The sequence below is a fragment of the Cornus florida genome, unplaced genomic scaffold (assembly GCF_030987335.1).
Source record: "Cornus florida cultivar Cherokee Brave unplaced genomic scaffold, ASM3098733v1 CherokeeBrave_3.0.0_Hap2_Chr07, whole genome shotgun sequence".
Classification (NCBI taxonomy): domain Eukaryota; kingdom Viridiplantae; phylum Streptophyta; class Magnoliopsida; order Cornales; family Cornaceae; genus Cornus; species Cornus florida.
In genome coordinates this window covers 27,618,923-27,639,286 of record NW_026775577.1, presented here as the reverse complement: position 1 = coordinate 27,639,286, position 20,364 = coordinate 27,618,923, and the positions used below count along the sequence as shown (strand labels likewise).

The 20,364-nt window shown below is 34.4% G+C and overlaps 1 protein-coding gene across 1 annotated transcript; it reads left to right on the top strand.

Annotated features, from left to right (window-relative positions):
• Positions 1 to 4,646: 4,646 nt before the first annotated feature.
• Positions 4,647 to 5,261, top strand: LOC132316504 (ethylene-responsive transcription factor RAP2-6-like). Its single transcript, XM_059814977.1, has one exon. The coding sequence runs from the start codon at positions 4,647 to 4,649 to the stop codon at positions 5,259 to 5,261; it is 615 nt and encodes a 204-aa protein (XP_059670960.1).
• The last annotated feature ends 15,103 nt before the right edge of the window (positions 5,262 to 20,364 follow it).

The following is a 20,364-nucleotide window of genomic DNA, read 5'->3' as shown; positions in this document are numbered from 1 at the left end:
AATGAACTCTTTAAAATTAGGTTCTCCAAATTTGCCACATTAGCATTTCTCATAGCCACGTCAGTATTTTAGAATTTCCAAATTTTAGCTATCGCATATACTCCAATGGTGCATTTTCGTTCTCCAAAAATATTAATATTTTTTAAATTTTTAATAAATTATTTTTTTCTGAACTTTTTCCTATGACGGCTATATTTCTAATGGCTATATTTTATAAGTGCTTTATTTTTTATCTTATATAAACAATCATTTGTTCATCTAATCATCATTACATTCATCTTTATCATTCTAGCAAAATATCAATTCACATCTCCTTTAATCTCAAAATTCCAATGGCTTCCTCATCACGCTTTTTTCCTTTATCAGGCTCTAATTCATCATCTTCTTCATAATCCTCTTCATCAGATAACCCTATTGACACGTTGATTAAACATAATCAAGATGCCTTTAGTTCGATTTTGAATTCTGTGAACGCAGGGATAATAGAGCAAGTCTTTAAACTGCGTAAGAGGCAGTACATTCATTATGATCGAGAGGGAAGCCACCGTTAACTAATGAAAGATTATTTTGGTAAGAATTGCACATATCCACCGGAGTACTTTCATAGACGATTCAGGATGCGACGAGAACTATTTCTTCCTATCCTGAATGGTGTTAAAGCTTATAATGACTACTTCATCCAAAAAAGAGATGCAATAGGTCGTTTGGGGTTGTCTTCTATACAGAAGATGACAATTGCAATACGTATACTCACATATGGTTGTGCAGATGATCATTGTGATGAGTATATTAAAATCGGCGAGAGCATTGCCATTGAAACCCTGATTACATTTTGTAAGGTTGTTGTTGGTGTGTATGGGGAAAAGTACATGCGCCCATCCAACGAAACTGACATAGCATGATTACTTCGATAAGGGGAGGAGAGGATTCTCAAGTATGCTTGGTTCTATTGACTGTATACACTGGGAGTAGAAGAATTATCCAGTGTCGTGGCGTGGCACGAAGGACGCTCTCATACGCCTACGCTCATATTGGAGGCGGGCGGCTCAAAAGATTGTGGATCTGACATGCATTCTTTGGAATGCCAGGTTCACATAATGATATTAATGTGCTGGATCATTCTTCGGTACTTGACATTATCGTCACTAGCCAAATTCTTCTGGTTAATTCTGTTTTGATTGGTCATTACTATAGAATGGGATATTACATATCTGATGGTATATACCCTAAGTGGGAAAGTTTGATGTAGACCATCCCGCACCCAACTACAGTAAAAGAAAAACTTTTTACTCAGAGACAAGAGGCTTGAAGGAAAGATGTTGAACGAGCTTTTGGGGTCTTGCAGATCAAGTCAGCAATAACGCAAGGACCAGTGCGCTTTTGGGATAAAGAGGACTTGTGCCTTGTAATAAAAACGTGCATCATCCTTCACAATATGATCATTGAAGATGAGCGCCATGTCAACGTTGGAAGATGAACTCGACCACGAGAGGAGACAATCTTGATTCCTACTTTAATTCAAAATCCATCGGTTTTAGCAACACACATCTACTCTCGCCAAGCCTAAATTCGTAACAAAGAGACAAATATGTGGTTGAGGAAAGATTTAATTGAAAATTTGTAGAATCGTTTTGTTGAAGAAAACGTTTAATTTATGTTGCATTTATTTATTTTTAAATTGTTATGAAGTTTATATATTGGAATATTTATTATGTAATGTTTTATTTTGGAATAAATAATTACATTATTTGTTAATTAAATTATTTAGCCAATATGTATGAAATATTGTAAATAATACAATATCTAATATCATTTGATTTATTAATTTATAGAGGTGAAAACAAAGACACGCTTTTTTTAATAAAAAAAATCATATTTTAAAATAAATTTCAATTTGTTAGGCGAAAAAAATAAAAATAAAAAGTAAAAATTATTTGGTTAGCCAATATAGTCATTAAGGCACTGTTTGGGTCGCCAAACAGTACCTACAACGACTATAATGTCAATAGGAACATTGAAATTTTTGAAAAGGGAAAATTTTTAAAATTTTTATTGGCCCAAAAAAGCCTTTAAGGCACTGTTTGTGTCAGCCAAACAGTGCCTTAATGGATCTTTAGTTCAATTATGTTGAGGGGGAAAAAAAAAAAAAAAAAAAAGATAAAAAAGACTGATTTTTGGAATTTTTTTCACAGGCAAACACACCCTTAAATGTATTCTAGGCTACAATGTTACTAGGCTACAGTATTTCTGGGCCACAAAAGTTAAAATTCCAAAAAATGGCACGGGCCCGCATTTAGCAGCTTGCAATCACTAATTGGGTTGTCGTTTTTAGCGACCCATTCCGCGACCCAAAACATGGGCTCAGTTTTTGGAGAGTCTATTGGACTGACCCAATAGCTAAAAAAGACCCAGAAGCCGTTGGAGTGCTATTAATATGACAGATATAAATTTTTAGTGAATTTTTTATTCCTAGTTAATTTTTTGTTTAGTGAATTTATTTTTCCTCTATTTTTTAAGACCATTTAATACAAATAATAATTTATTTATAACTTTTAAATTGTGAAATTACTCATATTTTTAATAAATTAATAAATAATAATAAATTAAGTCATTAAATAAATAAACAAACATTCATACCATATATAACATGAGAATAGAAAATAATAATAATAATAAATAAATAAATAAATCTTTTTTTTTTATCATTTCAAACTAGAAATCCATTAATGATTATAAAGTGGGCACATGATTTATTTTTATTTTATTTAGTTTTGCCTAAAATGAACAAATCCAACTCCAGACAACTACTTATTAGTTCCCAATCAAGTTGAATAGTTATATTTCCTTTATCCATCCTCTCTCTATCTATCTATCTATATATATATATATATATATATATATGAGAAATTATTGCTTGTTTCAAGAATTATTAGTCTCCACTAATTACTTACTAGTATGTAAATGAAAAAGGAAATAAAGGTGATACAAAGTTGACATATTTGCTTTCATGTCATTTAGTAATTAGGGATATTAATTTGTGTTCATAAGTTATAATCGTATCATATAAATCTAAGAGTATAAACCTTAACATTGACTTGACCTATTTATTAAACAAGTTAGATGTGTAATTCGTTTAACGGCCTATTTACTAAAGTGCGATATTATATTATTTAGATTATTAATAATACTCAATCTAATTGTTATAATTTCTAAAAAAAAATATAAGTTTTAATCCAACCATATTACTACTAAATAGTCTCTAGTTCACACAAAATGGTAAATTATAAGACACAATTAAGTTTAGATAGTTATCATGGAACCCAAATAGAAAAATGTTTAAAACACATATAGTTTAAATGGGTTGAACTCCTCAACCTAAACACGACACGATTAATTAAACGGGTTAATTGTATCGACTCATTTACGACCCGAACCCATTTAACATAAACTCAAACTCACTTAACTCGTATCTTGTTCGAGTTGTGTTGACAGGTCATGTTAAATTTTGACACCCCTAGTAATTAGGTTGAAAACATGATTCACTATATTGGCTGGCTTATAATTCTTTTTCAAAGGTTCGATACCATTACACACCTCCATGAACTGTTCAATTCGATCAGTTTATACCGATATTTGCCTAAATCCATTATACTGTGACTGCAAACCATACGCTCCCTCTGTCCCATAATAAATGGGTACTTTGAGAACTGTGGCTCATAAAGTTGTAAGTCATAATTTTCAAAATACCAATCTATTATGAAATAGAAGGAGTATTTATATACACATGCACTCAACAAACAACCTATGGAGTGAATATAGACATTTCATCCAAAAGTTTGTAGACTAATGGTATTTTTCTTGTCTTATTCAATGGAATGGCAAAGTTTTAGAGGCAGCAAAATACTAATTGTTATTTTCTTGCCAAAGTATAAAAAAGGACAAACAAGCAAAAATTTACAAATTACTTACCATTTTTCAGGTTTCTGCAGCATTCACAAGGCATTATTAACACAGTGACACGCAGCAAAATACTAATTGTTATTTTCTTGCCAAAGTATAAAAAGGACAAACAATCAAAAATTTACAAATTAATTACCGTTTTTCACATTTCTGAGCGCATTCACCAGGCATTATTAACAGGTTGACACGCAGCAAAATACTAATGGTTATTTTCTTGCCAAAGTATAAAAAATGAGAAACAATCAAAAATTTACAAATTAATTACCGTTTTCCACATTTCTGCGCGCATGCACAAGGCATTATTAACACAGTGACACGCTCGGCGTTAAAATTTTTTGACTCTTCTTGACTTTTCGTACAAAAATGCCTTTTTGGCACACCAATCACCTCAAGTCTGTCACAAATCGCAACCGCCTACGTCAGCAAACCAACCCAGTTTCACACGTGACCATGTGAAACCAACGCACCAGCCACTTTCCAGCCCAAAAAAAAAAAAGATAAAGATTTATTGTCAAGCAAACAAACGCCGTCCAACTAGGTACAGCTGGACGCCACTTGGACACCCTCTACGTGTGTGGGTAGGGTGTCCGTGTGTGTATATATATATATATATATATAATTAAGTTTGAAATCCTCTGCATTCCATCTGCGAGTTTTGATGGCAAAATTTCTTCATCTTTTTCAAAATGAATCCTAAACCAGAAAAAATTCGATCAGAAAAGCCCTCCTCTTCCTCTCCTTTGACCCGAGACCCAGAACACTCGATCATCGTCTCCGCTCTCACGCACGTTATCAATGGCTGTGATAGTGATGATCCCACCACCACCGCTCTACTACAAGCCCTCCAGGGTTCCACAAGTGGGACCAATATTTTCCCGCCAAATATTGAAGAAGAGAAGGAAAAGAGTAAGAAGAAGTACAGGGGAGTCCGGCGGAGGCCGTGGGGGAAGTGGGCTTCGGAGATACGAGACCCCCGGCGAGCAAAGCGGGTGTGGCTGGGCACGTTCGAAACGGGAGAGGCGGCGGCGAGGGCTTACGACAAGGCTGCCATTGAGTTCCGCGGAGCCAGAGCCAAGCTCAACTTCCCATTGTCAGATTATAATAGAGAGGGATCAAACTCGGAACGAAACCGAGAAAATCAAGAGCTTAATCCCAATGCAATTGACAAGGGACAAATCTCACAGCTGTACGGAAGAAACAAGGAAGAGCTCAGACCCAACTCGTTGGAGATGAAGAGTAGCGAGACAGAGACAAGTATGGAAGAGAGTGAAGAGTTTTGGGAAGATCTTCCTCCACTATAGATATATATATTTTTGGAATTTTCCACTATAGATATATAGTTAGGATGAAGGGAGTGTTTTTTTTAATCAACGTACGTAGATGATTAGAATTTACATGCATGATTGAGATTTTGGGCTCTATATATCAACACCAGAGCCAAATATTAGCTAGCTGTCTGATTGTCACTATTTATATTTGGAAAAGTGATTTAAAATTTTCAAGTTTTTTTTTTTTTTGGCCTGGCAAACATAGAACATATTATACAAACAGAAAGAAACACATGACCACATACAACCATGCCAAAAGTACATATATGCATATCCAACGAGACAGCCAATGAGCCGGTAGAGGCTGAAAACTAAGGCTGATAACTGTCCACCACATACGGTGTGTCACGCACAAGCACCAATGACCACTTCACAATTGCCTTTGACAAATGCACTGTAGTCTGCATTGAAATAAGACAAGAACTGTGCACCGGACGCCAAGATGAGAAGGCCATTATCGCCGGCGAAACCAGAGCAGCGAAGACACCTATGGTCACAACCAACCACCGCAACACCCAAAAAACATCATAAAAACCAAGAACCAGACTGTCGCCCACCGGTGTAAGGCCCCTTAGAATAGCCGGCCGTAGTGCAAGCGCCATGGGTTGATAAGGAGGCCCCTCACTGCCAAACCGTAACACTGGCAAGGAAACCCAGAGAGCAGAAACACGCAGAGGTACAGTAACAAGAGAAGTCCAGGAAATAGGGCAGAATCCAAAACACCCCAATAGACAATTAAGCACCAGAACGGAAATTAAAACAACCATAACTATACCCGGATCAAAAGGAAAAAGGGGCAAAAATGAACCGGCTGAAATTTCCGATGAGAAAAGCCGAGGTACGACACAACCCCAAATAGAAAACCGGTACTGTGTTACCCAAGCCGGGAAACCAATTGGATCGGCGATACGGACCTCGCAGAGAAAAGGAGACAACATGGAACCGAAATCAAGGACCTTGAGACCAGAAAAGGATGGAAAAACAAACCAGAGGTCCCAAATTAGCCACACCCAGAGATGTAAATAGCAAGCCCAATAGGCGAAACCCACAGTATCCCATCTTGGTAGAAAAACAAGAACCCAGCGACCACCGCCGGGATCCCACGGCTGAAAGACGACAAAAGCCGGAACCTTAGCACAGACAACACCGAATACAGTCGGCAAGCCCTTGTGGAACAGGAAAGCCCCAACCCAAATCAGAAGAGACCATAGATAGGAACAGATCCGTAAGCAGATCCATTTGCTATCCATGGCTGTGCGACAAGATTCGAGAACACTCTGCACGCGCAGAGAAACGCCCACAGAGAAAGGAGAAACCTCTACAGAGAGAGGAGACTTAGATGAGTTTAAAATTTTCAAGTTGTGTGCAGCAAATTTACTAAATTTAGAGAATTGTTTGAGGATGTGCCTGATACTTGTCCAAGCTTATTGGTGCAATAAGATATTTGGGCGTTATTGTGGAACCACGTGGTTAAAGGCACTAACACTCCAAAGTTGAAAAGACCAAAATTTCCTTTTACCCTTGCAAGCCACTTTTCAACCAAGATCTTTTGCATTGTCTTGACGCGGGTAGGGATGGCAAAGTATCTGATCCAGTTCGGTTTTGAACGGATAGTTAAATGATTTTGTAATGAGAATAGAGTTAAGGATTGAAAATTTACATGGTTGTGGAACAAGATGAGAAAAGGTTACCTGTCCCGTCTTATCTCTTCATTTCGTTTACAGCGGTAAATTATAATTTTGTTCTTATAATTTATTTTATATTCAATAATATTAAGTATATATTAAATAAATTCTAATTTATTCTATTTCAATCACTACTTATTCTTTTGTATTATTTTTATTTGAGAACTTGTATGTATTATTTTGATGTTTCAATAATAATTTTAGTCTTAAGTTTCAATTGAGAAATTGAATCTTGTTTTTATTTGAAAAAAAAAAAATAAAAAATAAAAAATAAAAAATTATCATAGTTGAAAATTTGTTTTATTATTTACTTTCGTTAAATGCATATTACAATTACGAAAGTACACTACAAAACTCGCTCCGTCCCATTGTCATCCCTAACTATGAACAAAGGCAAATCCAGAGATAGACAAAGCCCACCTAGTAATAGTAGCCCACCCAGTAATGGTAGCCCACCCCAAATTAGCCCAATTCAAAATTAGCACACCCAATTCAAAAATGCTGAATCCGTCCCTGAATGAGGATCAAGTTTCTGGTATGCGTTGCTTGATCTATCTAGCTCTGTGTAAAGTCTACAACACTCTGGGTAGTTACATAAAAAATAAATAAATAAAAACATCACTGACAATAGACTTTCTCGTGGTAATCAATATTTGTCATACACCCCGGTGAAATGCTGCAGGATATTCACTCTTTATTGCCTTCTACCAAAAAAAAATTTAAAAGAAATAAAAAAAATACAAAATAAAACTTCTTTTCATTATATATTCACTCCCTTTCAATCCTTATTCATCACACACTAAGGCTCCATTTGTTTAGATGTAAAATATTTTTTAGAAAATATTTTTTTATTTTTTAGTGTTTGGTTATCGTAAAATATTTACGAAGGAAAAATATATTAAAATTTTACAAAAATAATTTATCCATCAATTTTTGATAAGTTATTTTATACGTCATGTTCGAAGGATTCGACCTCAACCTAGATCTTTGTCAAATACCGAAAAGTACAAATAAAAAAAATATTTTACCTAACGGAGCCTAAAACAAATACATATTTTGTTTTCGTTCAATAAATTTGTTAAAAGTATAGAGAGAGTATAGAACTCTATATTATATTGATATGTAAGAAATTATATAAAGGTTCCATATATAGGAGAAAGTTTGGGGATAGGTGAGTGATGAACTAGTAACCTATAGATATTAATATGGCAGGCGTACTCATATATGGTAATTTGTAATATGTAAAAAACCTATATGACAGGTAAAAAGGTAAATTTGTAATCTAACAGCCCTTTTGATCCTTTGTAAAGGTTAGCTTCCGAGGTAGATTTGAGGAATGATTTCTCATTATTGGCAACTAATGGAAGTATGTTATTAATGGTTGATTCACAGAGAGTTGGATTGATTGGTGCAACTAAGGATTGGACCCGTAGGACTCGTTTTATGACTAGGGTTGACTGGATGTTGTAAGATCGTGTTATACAGGAAATACATGATTATTGTGGTGCCTAGTTGTTCACAGGTGAAGTTGAAGGTGTGTGAGTTTCTTTCAGAGGGTTTGTTGGCGGTAGCGGAGATGTTATCGTCATATGATTTGTATTTTTATTATTATTTATGATGCTATGGTTCGGAATTGGATTTTGAGTGTATTTGAGACCTATGAGTTGCACCTATGGTTTAGGGATCCAAGAAAGTGAGCTACTGATGAAGATGATTTCAGGGATATGTTTTGATTATGGCCAGTTGGGTTACGTGAGGAAGGATCCTATGAGGGGTGGTAGCCAGTGGGCAGAAGACCTAGATTGCTAGTGGTGAAAGGTACGTTATTGTTTCAGACTTCAGTTCCCGTTTTGACCTATTTCGTTTCACCCCATTTTATGAGTTAAGGGTGTGTTGAATTATGTTACTGAATTAGATGATGCCTGAGTAATTTATTTTAATTTTAATTTCATATTAAGGTGCACCATTTTCTTAATTTTATATTAAAGGCATTTTAGTTATTATTGTTGGTAAATATATGCTTTAAATGACATTTAATATATAATTAACCTTATACTAATATGTTATGAAATAATTAATAATATATTAAAAAATAATTAATTAAATATTCAACTCGATATTTAATTAAACATGCAAATTAAAGCAATAAAATAATAATAATGAATAAAGAACCTAGATCGAGGTTAGTATTGGATACTATGTCCTTAAGATAATTTACGCCCCGTATGGTGCTGACGGATTCTGTGGCGCTTGTCTCCCAGGATACAACAATCTATATCCACCAGTAACAACACTACAAACTCGTGAATATGGCGAACACCAGTAATACTCTCTCTGCTTCAAAAATGCATCTATATTATATAAATGTTAAATTGGGTACAATCCGAACCAAATGGTTTAGACCAATCTTAATATGACTCGATGAAATTGGATTAGGGTTTAAGTAGCTCGTACCACTTAACATATGGTTTGAACCCACTTGGGTCGGGTTCAAGCCTAGAGAGGGAGAGAGAAGAAAATGAATTGAACCAATTGCAAATGACAGCTCAAGGGGGTATTTATAGAAATAGAAGTGTCTTTTCGAATTGGGCGTGTCTATTCATCATTGGACACAAGCATGTATACGTGTCTCTTCATCATCGGACACAACCATTTATATGTGTCTCTTTATCACTTGACAAAGCCATTTATATGTGTCTATTCATCACTAGACACACTCACTGTAATAGGTTGCAATGGTTGACATTGAATATGTTATGTCTGTTGGTTTTGAATTACATCTTTTTATCCCACAACCAACCAGTGATCACACCTATTTAGTCAGAGGCATTTGTTGACGACGGATGAAACAATTTACATTAAAAAATCTTACAATTATAACACTAACATCACTTTTGAACAATTAAATATAGTTCAGGGGCCAGTTTGAGGTGGGGTGGGGTGGGTGTTATCATGTGACCGTTTGGAATTATCCATTAATCGGACGAAATGATCCCAAAAGGAAACCTTTTGCAAGGACCAAAATGCCTCTATTAGCTTGGTAGGAATATGAAAATTTTCTCATAGTTAATTTACATTAGTAACTCTTTGTAGCATTCTATCATCCAAACATAGAAGGATGAATTACTTACCCAAAAAAACATAAATGGATGGTCATGAAACTTTGTAGTCCTTTTCATGACTTGTAAAATATTTTTTTTGGCTTGAGACAAGGATGCGCTATGTTGTGCTTCCAAGATACACCAATTTTCATAGTTATCTTTGGTGAATTGGGGCATTTGAAATGAAACTTACTTATTTGCCATTTCTTTATTTGTTTTTCTCACAAATTAACTTTTATACCACTTTGTTGGAAATAAGTGGGCTAGATACACACATAATTCAATATTTTGAAGAGTAATGGAAGGATGAACCCTTGGCCTGGAAGTGTTTTATTCCACTTGGATTAAAATAGCTGCATAAGATGATATAAACTTCAAAACGTGTATAACAATCACATATAAATGCCAACTACTCACATTAATATAACCTTTAGTAGGCATAATTCTCATTAACATGGCAATTAGTAGTCTTACATAGATAAAAACTTCCACTAACACAAAATTAACACAACATATATATGGAAAGACTTGTAACCTTGAGGGTACGTTTGAATTGATAAAATCGTTTTATTGTGGTTGAGAGTATTTCCCAAAGAATTATAAGCAAATAATTTGTGTATCATTCGCCAATTTACAAGCAACTGGGACATTTTAATAAGTGTATCTTTTTAAAAATCATTTTTTTTTTTCTTTTTTCAAATACGCTAATGAGATAATGTTTGAAGTAGAAGTAACTATCTTGGAAACAACTATCTCTATCACTAGCCTATTGTTTCCAAAATTTAGTTGATTTTAGATTAAAGATAATCATATATATCGGTAATGGATATGTACCTAAATGAAAACCACGAAAATAAAAAAAATAGAGAGAGATCTCTTGAGTGGTAGAGTTCTTGTTTTGCAATCAATGAGTTACTTTAAACTATTAAAGCCTCGAAACTTATTGAGCATTTTCGTTTTTCTATTCTTCAGTCATGTTTTTTTAAAATGAAGAATCATCATCACATCATCAATCATACAAGTATATATGAAAATATAATCATATATTAATCATGCACAATACAATTTTTTACTTGTTTCACCCGACTTCTAAGATACCATCCACAAAAAGAGAACTTTAACTATAATGAATCAAAAAGAGATATTACAACCGTAAAAATGCACCCAACCTATCCCATAAAAAGTCTATCTACCAATCTTACCCGCTCTTTTCGGGCTCAGAGCTAACCCACTAATTCTTGATTTCTAGTAATTTAGAGCAACCCCACTTGTTTTTGAGGCTACATCCCTCTACTCTCATCGACTTTCTTCTCTCTTCACCCACTCAAAACTTTTTCTAATCTGTGGGATACTTTTACGTGTATAGTAATTTTTAAATTTTAGGTTTCTTATTTATTTTCTTTTTATAAATTTTTATAGGAAGTTTAATTTTAGTTAGTTTCTAGGAATTGTTTTCGTTTATTTTATTTTATTTTATTTGAAAGTGAATTCAAATTTTATAAATAAGGAAGCATGTACAGCCCATAGCAATATTACATGAATAGTAAGCTCAGGCTTAGAAGTAAGCCAGGAAAATATAAATGCAACATAGCAGGAACAAAAGAGCCCAGCCCATAGGAGCTAACAGAAAAGGAAACCATCACTGGCTCCAATAAATCCGGTAACAACATGGTGAATTTCAACCTCTGGTGCGTCGCGTGCTGGTCAGTGATCTGGTGGTTCCGATGGTGGGTGAATGACAGTAGGCAATTCCCATTCATCAGCAATTCTTCTTGCATTGGCTGAATCTTTGAAGGAGGAAGACAGGAGTTTAGTTTGCAATGCATTAAGTGTTTGGTGGAGGACTGCATTTGCTGAGAGCCGTTTCTTCTGAAAAATCCTCCAATTACTTTCTGTCCAAATGTTGTAGAGAAGGGATGATAGAGCCATTTTAGAAACTGCATTGCTGTTAGTGGTGGAATTCCATCTCCAGTGGTGAGACATCCATGCTATAAACCTACCCCAATTTGGTGGCAAAATGTGAAACCCACAACGCATTTGTATAAATGTCCACAAGGGCTTGACAAAGGAGCAGTTGAAAAGCAAATGGTTGTGGGATTCCAGTGCATATATTGTTGCATAAAACACAAATGGTAGAGTTCAGATGTGCAGTACATCTCCTATTCATTGTTGGCAGCATATGGTGAATGGCCACCCATAGAGTACATGAGTGCTTTGGGATTGAGGGTTTTGACTTTGAAATATTAATTAATTTTGGCAATTATCGTAGGCATAACAAGTCCAAGTTGAGTTGTAATTTAAATTACTTGTTCTATAAGTCATCAAGTTCGACATGGACTACAGAATTGGGAAGAAGTTTAAACTTACCATACTTAAAAAGTTTGTAAAGAAAAGGGTAAAAACACTACTTTAGGAAGGAATCTAAACAAGGTTAGACATTCTACACTTACCATTTTGGTCTGAAATCACCGTAGAATGAAACTAGGCTGAAAGAATTCGAATATTCAGGTCTGCCAACCTTGAATCGGTTTAAGATGCTCAAGTTTGAGTCACTGCCAAACTTGAACCGGTTCAAGATGTCCTGATTACTATACAATTGCAGTTTCATTATTCTGAATTATGTCCCAATTGGTCTAGAATTGTACCAAATCCTATGCACGAATTTTACCTTATTTTCAGAAGGATTAGGTCATTCTAAACTCTATATAAACCATGTCATATACATCGGTTTATTCACGACTTTTACATTATTATTCAAAGCCTTAGAAAGATTATTTTTGCAGAAAATCAGAGTTGATTTTTCTGATATCTTTCTAGAACACATACACATAAACACATAGTTTAGAGTTATGGTATTCGAATCTTGATCGTGGTCATATAGTTGTATTAACATCGATCAGACGAAGCAGATCTTCTTCTACATCATTCAGACGATTGAAGAACAGAAATAAATGCAGTCATACTTTGGAAGGGTTGGAGCATTCGCGGAGTGCTGTTTGATCTACCTGCTACTCTTCTACGAATACCAAGTGTAAGCCTGAGGTCAAGTTGCTATTGGACGGGAAGTCGCAAAGCCAAAGGATTGTCAACGGTTGATGTGGTGTAGAACGATAGGGTGTGAGGCAGAGTCAAAGTTCGGTATACTTTGTTTCAAGTATAGTGGATTGGTTTACTTTGAATTGCACAGTCCACGAGGTTTTTCCCATTATAGTTGATGTATTTTATCAACTGGGGTTTCTTCGCTAAAATTCGGGTGTCATTTCTAACTTTATACTTTGCTTTATTTTACAGCATGCGATTAATTGTTTAACTGCTAAAACAAGTAAAGTTGGTAACAACACAGATTTATTTTACAAAATCTAATACTTTCCAAAATACATTCCGTTGCGTACAACTCACAAATTGGTATTAGAGCCAATCTCTACACATTGAGTTGATCCTTATTGAAAGTTTTGATTTGTTTTTTTTCAAAAATTGTTTTTATCATGTCTAAAAATTCTAGAAGGTTCCTTAAAACTAGAAAGACTATAAATTGTAATAAAGGAGATCCTTCTAAATTGAAAGATAAGGAAAACAATAAAGATGCTTCTATTGCTTTTATTGCGCATGTTGATAATGATACTGCTAATAATTTTTCTTTGTGTGTAGGAAATCTTACCCAACTTGAATTATTGAGCAAGGATGTCAAGGAGCAATCTAAGAAGTTGAGAGAAATAGAAAGCATAAATGATGCCTTGAAAAAGGAAAGAGATATCTTAAAGATGGAGAATGATTCCTTAAAGAAGGAGAATGAGCAAAAACAGAAATTGCTTGAGGAGAACAAATCTGAAATTCAAAATCTTCATGACAAGGTAAAATTCCTTGAGAGTGAGGTAAGTCAAGCTAATTCTGCTAGAGAATCTTTTATTGCCAAATTTAATTTTCTTGAACTTGAATTGAAAAAATCTCAAGAGAAATTAATTGCTTTTACTACTGGGCTGATTAAGCTTGATAAGATGATTAGTGTTGGTAAGCATGTAAGTGATAAAACTGGATTGGGTTTTAATGAGGCTTTATCTAGTAAAAAGGGTCAAACTGTTTTTGTTAAACCCATGAACTTGTATGTTCCTATTGTTAAGCCTAAAGTTTTTGTTGAGCCTATGCATGCTAAGAATGTGTCAAATGTGCTTTATTGTTCTTATTGTGGTAGAACTAGACATAATCAACACTATTGTTATAAAAAGAAAATATATTATTCTTTTTATGATTTTCATGGTTATAATTCCTTTACACAAAATAGGTTTCATGCTAGGAAACAAAATTGGAATAAACCTAGAAATTTTCGTGCTAAAAGGAATTCACACTAGAAAAAGCAAGTTTTTTCTGATTTTCATTCTCATGATATTCATGCAAAGAAAGGGTATTTTCTAAAAAGAAAAAGGTTTTTGTGTCACCTAAGTTTTCTAAAGCTGAAAATTTGCCTAAGAAAGAGGTAAAGAATGAAAGAGAATTTCAGAAAGTGAGAGTGAAAACTATGTGGATCAAAAAGTCTGATTTGAACAATTATGTGCCTATTGAGTCCGTGGAACTAGTTTCCAAAAGGACTTCACCTTCAAACTGAGTCCTACAAAATTCAGTGATTATGGCTTGTGTTTAAAAGAAAATATTGTTGCCATTGGATCACTTGTTAGGGTTTGGTTAGGGTTTGAATTTCTGATCATAATCTTCTTGATATGCATGTGAAAATTCTTTTGAAGAATTTATAATCTATCTTTGCATGCAAATTGAGACACATGATAATTTAAATAAAAATAGATTCTTGGTCTGTAATCTATACATTGAAAGATGATTTGCATTGTTTAGGGGATTTTTAGATTTAAATCTCTTAAGTTCATAGACTTTTGTGCACTAGTCCATCTCTGATAAATTTGGTTGAAAATCTTTTGATCTGCTGACTAAGGTTTATTGTTCATAAAAGTTATAAAGGTTATTGTTTAAAAAAAATAGGAGCATATAAAAAAAAAATAAAAAAATATTCAGCCTAAAAAGAAAAATTTTTGCTCAATACTATGCTAAGGAAAAGGCTACCTATTGAGATTTGATCGAAAGCTCCCATTAAACTGTAAATTGAAGCGAAAAGTGGAGATGAGTTGGGGAATTGCTGACTACTCTTTAGAGTGAAAGCCGTCTTGCTTAGAAAAATTACTCAAAACAATTTTATCTTGATACTTTTTGATTAATAAGGTTTGGACAATGATTTGTTGAAATTTAATTGAAGATAGATTAAATTGGATTTCACATACACACATGAACTTGCTAAATTAATTTTTAAATTTTTCATTAAAATTTGCAAGTTTGATTTCATGTTGTGATTACTTTTTAAGATTTGAAATTATTTGAAAAATTTGTGGCGTCGAATATTTGATATATGAGATATTTTTTAAAAAATTCTCTGAAAGGGTTTTGAATCATGTGTTGACTGGATGATTTTAATGATTGGTGATTTAGAGTTAAGTTTATAAAAAAATAATATATAAAAATGATAAAAAATTTGAAAAATTCAAAAAGATTTTGATTTTTAGGTTTTTAGTTTATTTTATGTTGTTTTTTTTTTTTTTTTTTTTATCACTGATGTGTTAAAATATTCTGGAAATTCATTAGAAAATTTTATTGGTTCAAAAATACACTGTAGATTCAAGACTGGGAGTCTTGAACCAGTTCATTGGGGGTTGAACCGGTTCAAGAAAGTCACTAGGAGAAGCCTAAGGTGACTGACCATCTTAAACTGGTTCAAGATAGCTGAATCGGTTCAAGCTTAATGCATAATTGTGCACTGTCCTTCTTGAACCGGTTCAAGAAGGCTGAATCGGTTCAAGAGCTTGGGTATTTGGGTTTAAATCATGCTTCAGGCCTCATTTTTGCATACAACACTCCATTTCTCTTACTCTCCTTCACTCCATGTCATTACCCAATTCAAAGATATATATCCATATGCATTACTCCCTCTATCCCAATTTAGATGTCACTTTTGGGGAGTAGGAATTTTTAAGGGGACATGTGGGACATGTTTTGTCTCCCTGGAAAGTTACTAATTTGCCCTTCTAAGTTTTGAATATTCAAGTTTGAAATTTTAAACTCCAAGGACATATATGGAAAAATATAAAATATATTGTTTGAAAAAGGAAAGTGACAACTATTTTGGGACAGACCAAAAAGGAAAGCATAATATTTTTTTTGGGACAGAGGGAGTATATCATATATTTTTGTCATTCATTCATGCTATACAAATGATCGTTACATGATAATATGGGATTGAAGACAAGAATAGAAGATTGTGAAGATTAAAAGTTGCAAAATGGGTTTCAATGAGTTTCATGAAGTTTGGGTTTTAAAACTTAGAGGATTGATTAAGTTTTTGCATTAATTGAAGAGATTGAAGCTTTATTGTGTTTAGAGGATAGAATCTTGCAATTGTTGATTGATTTTTGGGAATATTGAAGAAGAAATCAAGCCATTCTATCAACACTTTTGGGGTTGCACACCAAGTGTTTGATAAAATTCCTGAAAGAGTTACAAGCTTCAAAGTGAAATTTTTTCTAAAGAATATGGCTCCTAAATTGTCTAAGGAAACAAAGGGGAAAGGAATTGCAAATCCAAAACCACCAAAAAGGTCTCGAACCGACATCTCCATTTAAGAACCTCAAAGTGGTTCACAAACACCTAGCATGGCTCCAATGAGATATCCATCAGTTTCTAGCACTGGTAGGATTAAATTTGATTTTTACAATGAGGAAGCTTGGAAGGTGTTTCTCTTTATTTATAAGGATGGGCCAATAAGGATGGAGAGGAATGTTAATCTTCAGAAACTCCAAGACACAGCAGGGTGCTAGCTAGTGAACTATATCAAATCGAATAATTGGCTTTATTTCACTAAGTTTGGCAAAGGCTATTATTGTCCAGCTATGATTAGCTATTTCTATACTAATATCCATGAAGTTCACGATACTTACTTCATTGTCTCTCTGTTTGGAGGTGATTATACTGTTGAAAAGGAAGATATTGAGATTATTCTTGGTCTTCAGGACAGTTGTCATTTTTGTGGACATATTTTGCCTTTGATAGTCATGGGTCCTGATTTTACCCAGATTGTTCCAAAGATTTGTGTGCCAAACTCTTCACTAAACCAAGATAGTATTCCAGCTCGTTTTCTGACAGATGAAGCGGCTTTCTTCAATTTGTTTGCTATGGCTAATCTGGGTTACTTTGGAACGAAGGATGAACTACCTCTTGAGCGAGCACAAGTGCTTTATTTTCTTACTAATAATGAGACTATACTGCTTATAGAATCTATTGTGCAACTTATGATAGCTCATTACAAGAAAAATTCTCGCAAGTATTCTTCTCCATTTCCAATGATCATCATGGAAATTCTGAAAAAGAAGAATGTGCCGATTCCTCCAAGAGCTAATCATAAGCCTATGATGACTGAGTTGGATCCTCATGCTTTGAACAAGTCAAAGACTACTCGGGAGAATGCTAGAAAGGCCAGGAGATCTGTTGATGAAGGGCACTCGCAAATTTTAAAAATTACTCAGCTATTTACTCCGAAAAGGACTTTTATGAAAGCCGATGCCAATATTATGTATTCTCATTTACTTCAGTATTAGACTTCGTTGTTTGATAGGATGATGGTTGAGATCCAAGATCTCAAACTACAAATGACTCAGCTAAGAGGACAACCATTAGGAGTTCCGGATGAAGATATATATAGGCTTGCACCTCTAGATCCATCTCTGAGAGCCGAAGAAGATGATGAAGGGGATGAGTATACAGATGAGGATGAGGAGGAGAGTGGTGGAGACTAAGGATGATGTTTGCAAGTGGTTGAGGGAATATGATGTTGCTTTTAATGTTAATTTCTCATACATCATGACATCATGTTTTGTTTAATTATTGCACACCTTGTCTTTATGTTTTTGGATATCCATGGAATATGCTTTCAAAAACTTTAATATGCTTATTTGGATTATGTTTTACTTGGGTGGACTTATCTGTTCTATTATTTATCTCTATGCTTTGTCAATTTGTTACAAAAGGGGGAGATCATATCTTTGATTTTGGACTTTTGATTTGGATATTTACTTAAGGGGGATTTTTTATAAATTTTTATTTATTAAACATCGCTGATAGTTGTTGCTTAATCGTATGCAGGAAAACAGGTCGAGTCTTGAATCCAAGAAGAATAGTGTTCCCAGAGTCTTAAATCTAAGAAGAATAGTGTTCCCATTCCGTATTTTTGTCTTGAAACAAAGAATCTAATTTAGTTTTCTGCTTTGGGTAGATTGCAAAATTGTTTTAGGGTTTTGTCACGAAATTGCCAAAGGGGGAGATTATGAAATATTAATTTATTTTGGCAATCATCGTAGACATAACAAGTCCAAGTTGAGTTGTAATTTAAATTATTTATTCTACAAGTCATTAAGTTCAACAGGGACTACAGAATTGGGAAAGAGTTCAAACTTACCATACTTGAAGAGTCTGTGAAGAAAAGGGTAAGAACACTAATTTAGGTAGGAAATTTAAACAAGGTTAGACATTCTACACTTACTATTTTGGTCTAAAATCACCGTAGAATGAAACTAGGCTGAAAGAATCCGAATATTCAGGTCTGCCAATCTTGAACCAGTTCAGCTTCCTTGAGCCGATTCAAGATGCTCAAGTTTGAGTCATTGCCAAACTTGAACCGGTTCAGCTTCCTCGAACCAGTTCAAGATGTCCTGATTGCTATACAATTGCAGTTTCTTTATTCTGAATTATGTCCCAGTTGGTCTAGAATTGTACCAAATCCTATACATGAATTTTACCTTATTTTCAGACATATTAGGTCATTCTAAACTTTATATAAACCATATCATATACATCAGTTTATTTACGGCTTTTACAATATTATTCAGATATTATTCAAACCCTTAGGAAGATTATTTTTGCAGAAAATCAGAGTTGATTTTTCTGATGTCTTTCTAAAACACATACACATAAACACATAGTTTAGAGTTGTAGTGTTCGAATCCTAATCGTGATCATACAGTCGTATTAACATCAATCAGACGAAGTAGATTTTCTTCTACATCATTCAGACGATTGAAGAACAGAAGTAAATGCAGTCACACTTTGGAAGGGTTGGAGCATTCGTGGAGTGCTATCTGATCTACCTGCTACTCTTCTACAAATATCAAGTGTAAGCCTGAGGTCAAGTTGCTGTTGGACGGGAAGTCGCAAAGCCAGAGGATTGTCAACGGTTGATGTGGTGTAAAACGATAAAGTATAAGCCAGAGTCAAAGTTTGGTATACTTTGTTTCAAGCATAATGGATTGGTTTACTTTGGATTGCATAGTCCACGAGGTTTTTCCCATTATAGTTGATGTATTTTATCAACTGGGGTTTCCTCGCTAAAATTCGGGTGTCATCTCTAACTTTCTACTTTGCTTTATTTTACCGCATGCGATTAATTGTTTAACTGTTAAAATAAGTAAAGTTAGTAACAACATAAATCTGTTTTACAAAATCTAATACTTTCCAAAATACATTCCGCTACGTACGACTCACTTTGACCATACCAAATGAGTCTATGGCAATGAGGGTAAATGTTTGTTAAGATACTTCATAGTCTGTGTAATTAAAAACTCACCAGAGGAGGATGGTAACCATCTTAGTTTATCCTGCTTTTGTGGGCAAGGTATATGAAGTCTGTTGGTTTGAAGCAGTTGGGGTATGATAGTGGTAAGGCTTTGTGGGAAGGACCAAGATGAGTTAGATATGAAGGACCTTACTTTGGTTTTGGTGTCAAAGGTTAAAGTATTCAATTGTTGGGAAGGAATGAGTTGATAAAGTGGTCCAAGGCAACACCAATTGTCATACAAAAAATTGGAATGAATTCCATCTCCAATTTCAAGTGTGACAAGAGGTCTAAATTCAGCCCTTAGCTATAGAAGTTTCCTCCAATTCTAGGAACATTGTCCAGGGGTCTGGATTTCCCAAAAACTTTTACCCTTGAGGAGGTAAGCATTAACCCATTTGATCTATATCATATCATTTGATCTGAATAGATGCCATATATGCTTCATGATGGCAATTCTATTCCAAGAGAACAAGTTGGGAAAGCCAAGGCCACCAAGCCTTTTGAGAAGACATCATTTCCCCCATGCCACCTTGCTGCCAGTTTTCTTGAGAGCAGGTTCAGACTAGAGAAAGGCTTTAAAGATGCAATTCAACTCATTGATGATGTTAACACGAAGAATAAACTTTGATCTC

Excerpts from the sequence above, each read along its gene's own strand:
- LOC132316504 (XM_059814977.1), top strand. The coding sequence starts at position 4,647 with ATGAATCCTAAACCAGAAAAAATTCGATCAGAAAAGCCCTCCTCTTCC.